The sequence below is a fragment of the Gossypium arboreum genome, chromosome 5, assembly GCF_025698485.1.
Source record: "Gossypium arboreum isolate Shixiya-1 chromosome 5, ASM2569848v2, whole genome shotgun sequence".
NCBI classification, from domain to species: Eukaryota; Viridiplantae; Streptophyta; class Magnoliopsida; order Malvales; family Malvaceae; genus Gossypium; species Gossypium arboreum.
In genome coordinates, this window is record NC_069074.1 from 83636512 (window position 1) to 83648706 (window position 12195).

The following is a 12195-nucleotide window of genomic DNA, read 5'->3' on the forward strand; positions in this document are numbered from 1 at the left end:
TCATTCTGGACAAGTACGCATCCTATGGAATTATTAAATACTGCCAAATATAGTATCAATGGCTTACCTGGGTTAGGTGGTGTCAGTACCAGAGCATTGGATAAGTAATGCTTGACCTTGTCAAAAGTCCTTTGGCATTCTTCATCCCATACACTTGGGTTGTGTTTCTTAAGGAAGCAAAAAATGGGGTCACATTTCTCGGTTAGTTGTGAAATGAACTGAGCGATGTAATTTAATCTTCCTAGAAAATCTCAAACTTCTTTCTAGGTACGCGGCAGCAATAGCTCTTGTATGGCTTTAACTTTATCTAGGTCGATCTCAATCCCTTTCTCACTAACCACGAATCTTAGCAGCTTTTCAGACTTGGCTCCGAAAGTACACTTTACTGGATTGAGCTTTAGTTGGAATTTTCTCAACCTTAAGAACAATTTTCTTAGGACTTGTACGCGCTCCTTCTCTGTTCGGGACTTTACAATCATATCATCGACATAAACTTCGATTTCTTTGTGCATCATGTCATGGAATAGGGTTACCATAGCCCTTTGATATGTTGCCCCTACATTCATCAGTCTGAATGGCATCACCTTATAGCAGAATGTGCCCTACATGGTTGCAAATGTGGTCTTCTTCATGTCTTTAGGATGCATCTTGATCTCGTTGTATCCAGAGAAACTGCCCATGAAGGAGAACAGTGAGTGCCCTGCCGTATTGTCCATTATGGTGTCAATATGAGGCAGTAGGAAATTATCTTTTGGGCTGGCTTTATTCAAATCTCTGTAGTCTACACACATTCGTACTTTTCCATCTTTTTTTAGGGACGGGGATGATGTTGGCTACCCATTCTGAGTATTTTACCACTTTTAGAAATCTGGCGTCAAACTGCTTTCTAACCTCTTCTTTTATTTTTAATAAGACGTCGGGCCTCATTCTTTGGAGTTTTTGCTGAACTAGCTTACACTCTTCCTTTATGGGGAGTCGATGCAGCACGATATCAGTGTTCATCCCGGGCATATCTTGGTATGACCATGCGAAGACATCTTTGAATTCTTGAAGTAATTTGATAAGGTCTCGCTTCGTCTCCATGGTGATACAAGTTTCGATCTTCACCTCTTATTCCGCTCCTAGGCTCACAATTTCTACAGACTCTTTGTGAGGTAGGATTTGCTTCTCATCTTACTCTACTATCCTTAACAAATCAGGAGATAGGCTACAGCCTTGGTCAACTTCGAAATCCTGAGAATCCTCCATACACATATCTTGCTCAAAAAGAGACTCTGAGTCGTTAGCAGTGTCGCTCATATTATTGATATCTGGAGACCTGTTATGAGGATAAAGGAAGATACAAAGAACCAAAAGAATCTAAGAATACTTATCTGCATAGTATGATCATGAATGAAGAACAAAAGAATATTTGGAAGAATATCCAAAGGACCAAAATAATCTGGGAGCAATTATTTATGATTATGAATGAAATGAGAAGAATAAAAGAATATCCACTTAAAATGATGATAAATGTGCATTTTATTGAAATAACGTTTTTGAACAAAAGCCTATTTCACAAAAGATCCTTATTACTCCTAGGCCTAGAGTAATAAGTGTGTTTTGGACATTACTCTGAGTAAGCTCTAAATACTACAAGAATGTCTTCTACAATCCAGTTGCCTAGAACACTCCCGGGTTCATAAGGACGAACATCTGACAAGGTCCCTTCTTCAGTCGCTTCTTCCAATATGGCATTGATGTGAATATCTTTCAACATTTCTTCGATGTATTTTTTCCTCGACGTCATTCGTTCGGGATGAATAATCCCTTTCAATACAAAAGTCTTTGATATGTAAGGGATCACCATAGGTTCCCACTTGATTTCTTCACCACTCAATTGTACCTTTCTTCTTTCCTGCCTTTTTTCTAATTCTTTCTTCCTTTGTCTTGCATCTGCCCTGAACCCTAAACCAAAATGGTCACATTTGTCTTTCAACATCGAAACTTCAATCCTTCCCTGGAGATGTCTTCCAAGCCCCTTTCCTGGTAAAGCTCCTCTTCCAACCATCAACTGTAGACTCATCCTTGTAGTTTTGGATAATTTCGGTGTCAGAATCTTGCTCCCCTCAATAATGAATGTCACATTAACAAATTCTAAGGAACATTCGATTGCTTCGTCATCTGTATCCAAATATGGTGCATCACTGCTTACAACTGCAATGATATCCTTTTCAGCATTTACCGTTACCAACCGACCCTCTGATACTAACTTCAACTTCTGATGCAATGATAAAGGCACTGCCCCTGCTAAATGTATCCAAGGTCTTCCTAAGAGGCAGTTGTATGAGAGTTTGATATCCATAACCAAAAAGTCCACCTCATATGTAGTTGAACCAATCAAAGAAGGTATTTCTATTCTCCCCATGACTCTTCTCTCTGTGTCATCAAATGCCCGCACTATATTCTGACACCCCTTCATGTGTGAGCTATCCACAGGTAATCTATTTAATGTAGACAAGGGCAATACATTCAATGCCGACCCATTATCTATCAAGACATCTGGCAATGTGTATCCTTTGCCTCTGGTAGTGATGTGCAGAGCTTTAGTGGACCCCATACCTCCTGGTGGTATTTCGTCATCGTTGAAGAAGATAAAATTATCAGCACTTATGTTATTAATCAGCCGATCCAACTTATTGACGGAGATGTCATTAGCCACATACGTCTCATTTAACACTTTCATCAATGCATTTCGGTGGACCTCTGAACTTAGGAGCAAAGCTAGTATAGATATGTGAGCTAGTTGTTTATGCAACTGTTCCACCACACTATATTCACTATGTTTTAGGAATTTTAAGAATTCCTTAGCTTCCTCCTCTTTTATTGGTTCATTGACAGGAATCTCAGACTCAATAGCTTTTCCCTTCTTTAGTTTCGCTATCGGAGCTTTTCTTTTTACAGGTTCTGTTCAAGCATTCACCAAATCATAGCGTCTTCCACTACGTGTGTGAGAACCTATATCTTGATCCTCCTTAGCTGAACTCTCCTTCCCCAGGATTGTCACATTACAATCATAATTCCAATGGACCCTTTTGTTTTCTTTGTAAGAGAAAACTGCTGGTTTCTGAATTATAACCTTTGGCGTCATTTGAATTCCCACATCATTTTTCGAACGCGAAATGATAACCATAGGATAATTGACCTTCGGGCCCTTCGACATTGATTCTGACATATATATACACCCCTCCTCTTCGACCTCTTCATAAAATTTTATCTCCTTGTTGTCCATCAAGCCCTGAATCAAAGCTCTAAACTCTTTACATTCTTGAATTCCGTGCCCCTCTTCATAGTGGAATTCACAGTAGCTCTCTATCCCTTCGTCGCACCTTTTCAAATTCGAAATAACTAATCTCCTTTTTGCCATCTCCTTCCAGACCCATTTCAAAGGAGTTTTCACTTCAGTAATGTCTGTCTTGACCTTTCTCCCCATATTTTCACTTATCGTGTTTATCCCGCCATCGGCGTCATTAGGTATCGGATTTTCTACACTAGGTGCATTATCAAACTTCACAACGCCCACTTTAATAAGTCTTTCAACAACTTTCTTAAAGGCAGTGCAGTTTTCTATTGAATGCCCCGAAATTCCTGCATGGTAGTCATATTGAGCGTTTGCGTCGTACCATTTGGGGTATGGAGATTGTAATGGATTTAAGTAAAAAGCGGCCACCACATGTGCATCGAATAAACTTTGATACAACTCCTTATATGACATTGGGATAGGCATAAATTGAAGCTTCTCATTGTTTTTCTTTGTGCCAGACTCTTGTCTTAACGAACCTTGACTCCCAGTAGTCACTGCTCTCGGCTGATTAACAATAAATGATTTTAAGTACCCTATGTTCGTACTGTTCACATCATTTTCCTTTTTCCGTGGGGCTAGCCTTTTGGTATTCTCTTCTGCCTCTATCTTTCCACTTCTTATTGCATTCTCAATCGTTTCTCTAGTCATTACCATATGTGAGAAGCTTTTTGTGGCGCTTCCCAGCATGTGTGTAATGAACGGGGACTTTAAGGTGTTGATGAAGAGCATCATGGTTTCTTTTTCTAAAAACGACGGCTGAACTTGTATGGCAACTTCTCTCCATCTTTACGCATATTGTTCTGAAAATTTCATTTGGTTTCTTCTCCATAGTCTGTAGAGTAATCCTGTTAGGAGTCATATTCGTCACATGGTTGTACTGCTTCATGAACGCTTGGGCCAAATCTTTCCACGAACTAATCTTGGTACAACTCAACTGATTGTACCACTTAGATGCTGCCCCCACTAAACTGTCTTGGAAGCAATGAATTAGTAGTTGATCGTTGTTAACATACCCAGTCATTCTTCTGCAAAACATGGTAATATGAGCTTCAGGGTAGCTCGTTCCATTGTACTTCTCAAATTCCGACATTTTGAACTTGAGAGGAAGGACTAAGTCTGGACCAAACTCAGATCCTTAGCGTCAATTCCATGATAACTATCAGCACTTTCCATTGCTCTGAATTTTTCCTCCAGCCATTTACACCATTCCTCTAATTGTTTTTGTGATTCTATTTTTGCCTTTTCCTCTTCTGTAACTTCATCCAAATCAGGAACAAGTGGATAATTCGGGTTATTGACAGGGTTAAAGCTTGAGCCAGCTTGGAAATTTATTAGTATCGAAGCTCTAGCCTGAATCTGTTGAGGTCTAATCATAACAGATGGTCTTTGTAGATTAATCTCAGGTTGTGTCGGTACATGTATTGAAGTAAAGCCAGGAGGATATTGACGGTCTTCATTATTTTCCCTACATTATCTATCGGACCCTTTCCCTTATCCATTCTTCCCATCAGCAATTGGGATAACTGACTCATATCTCTCTTTGGGATTCCATCATTTGATCTTTCATCTCTTGTTGAATCTTGATTAGCTGTTCTTGCATCTATGACTGCATTTGTTCCTGCATGTCCTTTTGCATTTGCTCTAATTTTTCAAGTTTTTTGTCCATTGATTTGGTCTTTTTCCTTGTACCGTAAGGGTGCGTACTTGGTTGGTTTTCGTTGGTTTCCAGATTATTGAAATAATTATTAATTAATTAGAATCTTTTTATGACCTTTAATGCATATTGTAATGTAATGCAAATGCATGAATGCAAAGGAGGCATTGATTTTAATTCAATTCCATTTAGAAAACTTTACTAGAAAATAAAATTCTTTACATAAAACTGAGTTACAAATAAGACTTCACCCTAATGCTCAGAGCCTTAATTTTCCTAAGCAACGAGGCTAGCTCCTGCCCCCGATCTGACTCTAACTCGTACTTCACGCTCAGTATGTCCGCTTGTACCGCAAAAGTTTGCAAGTAATCGGCTACCTCCTGAATCTGGATTACGGCTTCTAGCATAATATAATCCCTGTTTCTGACTTGGTCTTGCGCATGGTGAAGCTGTTCTTCCAACGCTCCTCACTTGCTTCGAAAAATTGAATTCGCATCTCACAGCTTTGTAATGACACTTCTAATTCTTCTACTTTGCTTTTCATTTCTTCTACCTTACCCAAGCTTACTCTCAACTCCATTGCGGTATTACGGCTTCGGTACTGATGAATAGACTTCTCGAGTTCTACCACTTTAACCCTTAATTCACCTCGTTCATTTCTACTTTCTAACAGACTCTTCTCTAAATCCTCATTTCGTGCCTGAGCCTCTCGGAATTTCCTTTCCCATCGGTCGGCTTTGGTCTTTTCCTCTCGAATTTGCTGGCGCGATTGCTTTGAAGTTTTACCTAACCCAGCAGTCCTCATAGACAGGCATAACTTCTTATAATCTATCTTCAAACTATCCAGATCCTCTTTGGCCTTACTTTTCACTTTTCTCCACTTCTCATCCTCTGACCTCTGAATGTCTACATCTAATCTCAGATGCATCTTTTCTTCCTCTAACTATTCGATCTTCTTCCCAAGCTCAAAACTCTTCTTCTCAAAATTTTGTTTTATAATTTCCAACTCTGATGGGGCAACTTGTAATTGTTCTTCCACAGGTTGAGTATCTTCTAAACTTGGCGTAGGAATATTATCATTGACCCTTTTCCTAAACCATCCATTGTATTCAAGTGTCACCATAGAATCGACAGCCAGCCTCTTCATCCAACGAGTTTGCTTCCAAGCATCAGACAGTTCCCAAACCTTATTCTTATAGTGGTCACATTTATAGGAGAATTCACACTGAGCAAGCCCGTAAGTTGTGGGTACAAGTTGCCTCGATTTATATTGCTTTAATGCAAGCAATGGAGTATACCCAGTAGCTCTACAAATTCTTGACAATGGTACCCAATCAAAATTCCCGCATCGATATAGGATTTCATCAGGAACCATCCAAAGAGCTCTCCACGCTATATCCTCTTCCTTGAGATTCTGAAGAATTTCCATCCATTTTCCCTCTGAAATATCGTCTCTCCTCTGCATGGCTGCCTCCTCCTTTAACGGGGAATAACTTTTAGAAAAGACCCGGTAAGAAACCTTGTTCACCTTTCAAAAGTGCCCATGGAACCACACCATCAACAGCTATGCACACCCAATAAGACGCCCCTCGCCCGTCTTCCGACAAATGCTCAAGGATCTAAACGTCTCAGCCAATATTGCAGGTACAAGTGTGATTCCTTCTCAAGATGGTTGAATAAGTCAGTGACTGCCTCATCTACATGCTTTAAAGCCTTAGGAAAAATTACCAATCCATAGATACTTAAGGCGAAGATATCGACCCTCTTTCTTTCATCTGGATATGTAAAAACCAAATCTCTCAAATTCTCCCAAGGGATACAATTACTATCCCCCTTTTGTTGAATTCGAGCAGTGACCCAAGGCTCACTCATCCCTGAAAGATTCATCAATTTTTTCATGAAAGTTTTGTCGAAACCATTTTCAAATCGAGTTTTGGAAAATGGGAATCGATTTTAAAAAAACGAAAACGGGAGTCGCCACCAATCTTTTTAGTTGTGATTGGATCACCTTTAAAACATTTTGTTTTAAAATCATTAGTTTTGGTCTACGAAATAAAAGAATGGGTTCGGGAGTCGGTTACGTACGAAGAAGGATTAGCACCCTCGTAACGCCCAAAAATTGGTACCTAATTGATTATCAAATGTCTTTAATGTCGGAAATTTAAAAAAAAATTTAAGATATAATCCTCTTTAAAATACTTTGATTTTGAAAATTTGGGTCCACTCGTATCAAAACATTGACACTAAGTTAACCTTTTGGAAATCCCTATCTCGAAACGACAAATCGCCACATCCAATAAGTTAGGACACAACGCTTTGAAATTCCAAGACAGTTGCTCGTATTTTGAAAATCTTAAAAAACTTAGAAGGGTACTTGACTATTCGAACTCAACGAGAAAAGTTGCAACCCAATAAGTTAGGGCACTACTTTTCTCGAAATTTCCAAACACCAAGCATTGCCTTTATATTTTTTTGAAAATTTTGGAGCCTTGTCTTTTTAAAGATGATGCGTAGGGAATTGTATTGCATTATAAATCATACATAGTAACATATTATTGTAGTTGGTAAATAAAACGTGCATTTAAACAAAATGATGGCAATTATTTAAAGAACGTGCATTAGATTCATACATATAAAATAGCAAATAATATACATACAAAGATATATAGCATGTATTGAGAACGAATAAACAAGATATACAAACATATAAAATAATATTTAAATGATGCGTGATATAAAATCAAACATGATCAAATAATGCATGATATACAAATAGAATAAATGTAATGTCAATATGCATATAATTATATAAAAAATAACACATACATGATACATACAATACCAAACATATAGAAGAACTAATAAAAATGATTGATTGCTAACCAAATTTACATACAATTAAAAACAAGACATTTCAATAGTATTTAATATATAATATAATAACATAGTAATAAGAATAAAAGAATAATAATTATATAATAAAATATTGGTTTGAAAGTATGTAAGAGATTTCATAATATAACAATATTAGTTTAAAATGAAATAATATATGTATAGTAAACAAATAAAAAAATGAAATGTGTATATAATGTGAGTTTAAAATATGATTTAATAATAATAATTTACATTTTTAAATAATATATATATATATATATATATATATATATATATATATATATAAACATAAATAAGATAATTTGTGATACATGATATACATAACATATATAAAAAACAAGAAATAATATAAAATAAAACATAATAAAGACTATATGATAAAATGTAATATAAACATATAAGAAAAATAATAGATATAACATAAAATAACATATAAAATAATATATATAATAAATATAATATATGTGAAAATATAATAATATATAAAAGAGATGTAAAATAATATTTAAGAAAAATAATACGTAATAAGTAATAATAATATATAATTAAAATAATACTTATAATAAAATAATTTTGTAATATATAATATAAAAGTAAAATTAAAATAAAACAAATAATAAAATATATATAGAATAATAAATATAGGACTAAATTTAAAGTTTAACAAAATTACAAGACGAATTTCAAAGAAGCAAAACTGAATTGAGGCCCGATTTGAAACGCCCGCAAAATAAAAGGGGGTCACTGGGCAAATAACCCTATTCCCAAAACGGTGACATTTTCCTGAATATAATTTAATAGCCATAGGGACTAAATTAAAAGTAAAATAAAATAATGGGCCAAATTATAAAATAAAATAAGTTTGATTGTAAGTACAAAAGGGATAGAAGGACCGATTGGGAAATTAACCCAATTTTAAAAATGCGCGGATCCTCCCTGGGTAATCGGGTCAACACGCGGATCCTGAGGGTCTAAAACGTTGTCGTTTTGACAAGGCTATATAAGCCAAATCTTTAGCTTTAAAATCATTTAGAAGCCCAGTTTTAAAAAAAACAAAGAAAAATCCTCTAAAGAGGATCCCTAGTCCTCTGAGCTCCGGCGTTCAGCCGATCAGCTCTGGTCATCGGACCTCCGCGCCGAGATCCACGCGCTGCCACCGACTCCGCCACACACAACGGTCGAAACTTGAAAAGTTTCGCTTTTCAAGGTGATTCTCCAGGTATACTCTCTCTATCTATTTAATATATTATATGCATAAACTCATGATCAAGAGAATGAAACGAAAATAAAAATATGTCACCTTTGTCTTCTGTAAAAGATCTCTGGTATATTATTGCAAAAAAAAAACTCTGTGTACAATATTTTTTGTGCTCTGCCTCCGTGTCTTTTTACAGATTAAAAAGAAGGCTTTATAGCCTCTACTACTACAGGTTTTGGAAAGAAATCATCGATTTCTTTCCGTATTTGCTTCGTATGTCTGCTGTGATTTTCTTTCCTTTTCTTGCAGGTACTTGTGAAAAATCCGGCAATGACAAAGGCCTGACGATGGTCCACTAGTGGCGTTGACCTCGGCGTGACTTGGGGCCTGGAATCATGGCCTTGACGGGGTAGCTGGAACAGCAGGAGCTGAAAAGTCATGAGGCTTGGCTTCTAGAACCCCCTGCTTGCAAGAGAAGGAGAAAAGCAAACCCTAGGGTTTCATGCCTTAGTGTAACAAGCTGGGCCATTTGGGCCTGTTTTGTCCTGGGTCCACTTGGGATTGTTGTAATGGGTCTTAGTTTTAATGTATCTAGGTAGGATGTAATAGTGGGCCTGTTAGTTATTGTAACTGGGTAAGGTCTCTTGTATTTGGGCCTGCCGTTTAGGCTTTTGTATTTGTGTAAAGGACTGTTAAAAGGCTTTATATTTTGAAATTTTGGATTATGCCTTGGCTTCTAATGGGCCGGGAAAAATTGAGGTATTACAGCTGCCCCTCTTTGCTCATTGCTGTATAACAGGAATAAAGCAAAGATATAAAAAAGCCAATTTTGCCCGAGCTCGCCGAACCTTAATTTTCAATCTGTTCCCCGCAAAATTTGCTTCTTCGATTTGTAGAGATGCCAAATCATCTTAATATATTTGAGAACTTTTGAGAATCATATCTGCTATGTCCTCATTTTTTCCTTTGTAAGCACAAGGATGCCGAACCCTTTTGAGTTTGTTTAAGAACATTTGAGAGTCATATCTGCAATGTCCTCGATTTGTTCATTGTAAACACAAGAATACCAAATCATCTTGGATCTGCTTCAGTATAAACATCTGAAGGTTAGATCTGCTACATTTGAGAACTTTTGAGAGTCAAATCTGCAATGTCCTCGATTTGTCCCTTGTAAGCACAAGGATGCCAAACCATCTTAAGTTTGCTTTAGAACATTTGAGAGTCATATCTGCAATGTCCTCGATTTGTTCCTTGTAAACACAAGAATAACAAATCATCTTGGATCTGCTTCAGTTTAAACACCTGAAGGTTAAATCTGCCATATCTGAGAACGTCTGAGAATCAAATCTGCTATGTCCTCGATTTGTCCCTTGTAAGCACAAGGATGCCAAACCATCTTGAGCTTATTTTAGAACATTTGAGAGTCATATCTGCAATGTCCTCGATTTGTTCCTTGTAAACACAAGGATACCAAATCATCTTGGATCTGCTTTAGTATAAACATCTGAAGGTTAGATCTGCTATATCTGAGAACTTTTGAGAGTCAAATCTGCTATGTCCTTGATTTGTTTCTTGTAAACACAAGAATACCAAATCATCTTGGATCTGCTTCAGTATAAACATCTGAAGGTTAGATCTGCCATATTTGAGAATGTCTGGGAGTCAAATCTGCTATGTCCTCGATTTGTTTCTTGTAAACACAAGAATACCAAATCATCTTGGATCTGCTTTAGTCTAAACATCTGAAGGTTAGATCTGCTATATTTGAGAACGTCTGAGAGTCAAATCCGCTATGTCCTCGATTTGTCCCTTGTAAGCACAAGGATGCCAAACCATCTTGAGCTTGTTTTAGAACATTTGAAAGTCATATCTACAATGTCCTCGATTTGTTCCTTGTAAACACAAGAATACCAAATCATCTTGGATCTGCTTCAGTATAAACATCTGAAGGTTAGATCTGCTATATCTGAGAGCTTTTGAGAGTCAAATCTGTTATGTCCTCGATTTGTTTCTTGTAAACACAAGAATACCAAATCATCTTGGATCTGCTTCAGTCTAAACATCTGAAGGTTAGATCTGCTATATTTGAGAACGTCTGAGAGTCAAATCTGCTATGTCCTCGATTTGTTTCTTGTAAACACAAGAATACCAAATCATCTTGGATCTGCTCCAGTATAAATGTCTGAAGGTTAGATCTGCTATTTTCAATTTGTTTCCCATAAGCATAGGGATGCCATGTCGAAATCTCTGATCTTCATTGTCCCCTAGAGGACATGACCTGTAGAATGAGTATGTGCCTATGCCTAAGTATGCTATGATTGAAATGAGTCGGATGTCCTTAACATGTTATGATGTAAAGTGCTGTGCATATGACCCCTATCTCAAGCGTCATCATTCATTCCTTCATTTTATTCTTTCTCAGCTTGTAGGCCTTCCTCTAATGCTATGATCCATTGAGGATGTCTGTAAGAATCAAATCATCCATTTCCTTTTGGACTGAAAAAAAAGAAATCCCTCGAGTTTCTTCATCCTTACTTATGTGAATTTCTCGAACAATTGTCCTGTTTTAGTTTCTTGCATTATCTAGAAATTCCAAAGTAATGTGCAAAACTTCGTTTGTGAAAATATTTTAGTTCATCTATCATTATTCCAATGCAACATACTTTAAAAATATCGGGAGATGAGTAATTCTTTGAGAATAATTGGATTCGAATTGTTAACAGTACAAAGGAAATAAGTCTGATAACATATCTTTAAGAAGAAATAGAATCTAAAGATAGCAAACAGGATAAAAAAAATCAGATGCTCTAAATATCGCCGCTTGAGCCTCCACACATTAGTTCCCCGAAGCCTTTCTTGAGTTCGACATGTGTTTAAAAGATCCACAGTACTTTGTTGATGCTCCAATGTACACCGTGTCTCACTCTTAAGTCAAATAAGGTTGTTGTGTGCCCTTCAAAACTTGAGCTGCCCTTTCGGGTTTTCAACTCAAAATCCCTTTGGTCTCAAGGTGCCCTTTGTGGGTTTTCACCCTGGCCTCTCCGTTTTTTTTTTTTTAAATTCAAGGCGCCCTTTGCGGGTTTTCACCTTGGATTCTTTTCTCTT

General features: G+C 36.9%; 1 protein-coding gene across 1 annotated transcript; it reads right to left on the reverse strand.

Moving 5' to 3' along the window:
• Positions 1–1173: 1173 nt before the first annotated feature.
• On the reverse strand, positions 1174–3991 carry LOC108451414 (uncharacterized). Its single transcript, XM_017749107.1, has 3 exons — positions 2998–3991; positions 1614–2946; positions 1174–1318 (listed from the first exon to the last, which is right to left on the reverse strand). Exons 1-3 carry the CDS (start codon positions 3989–3991, stop codon positions 1174–1176), a joined length of 2472 nt encoding a protein of 823 aa, XP_017604596.1.
• Positions 3992–12195: the final 8204 nt, after the last annotated feature.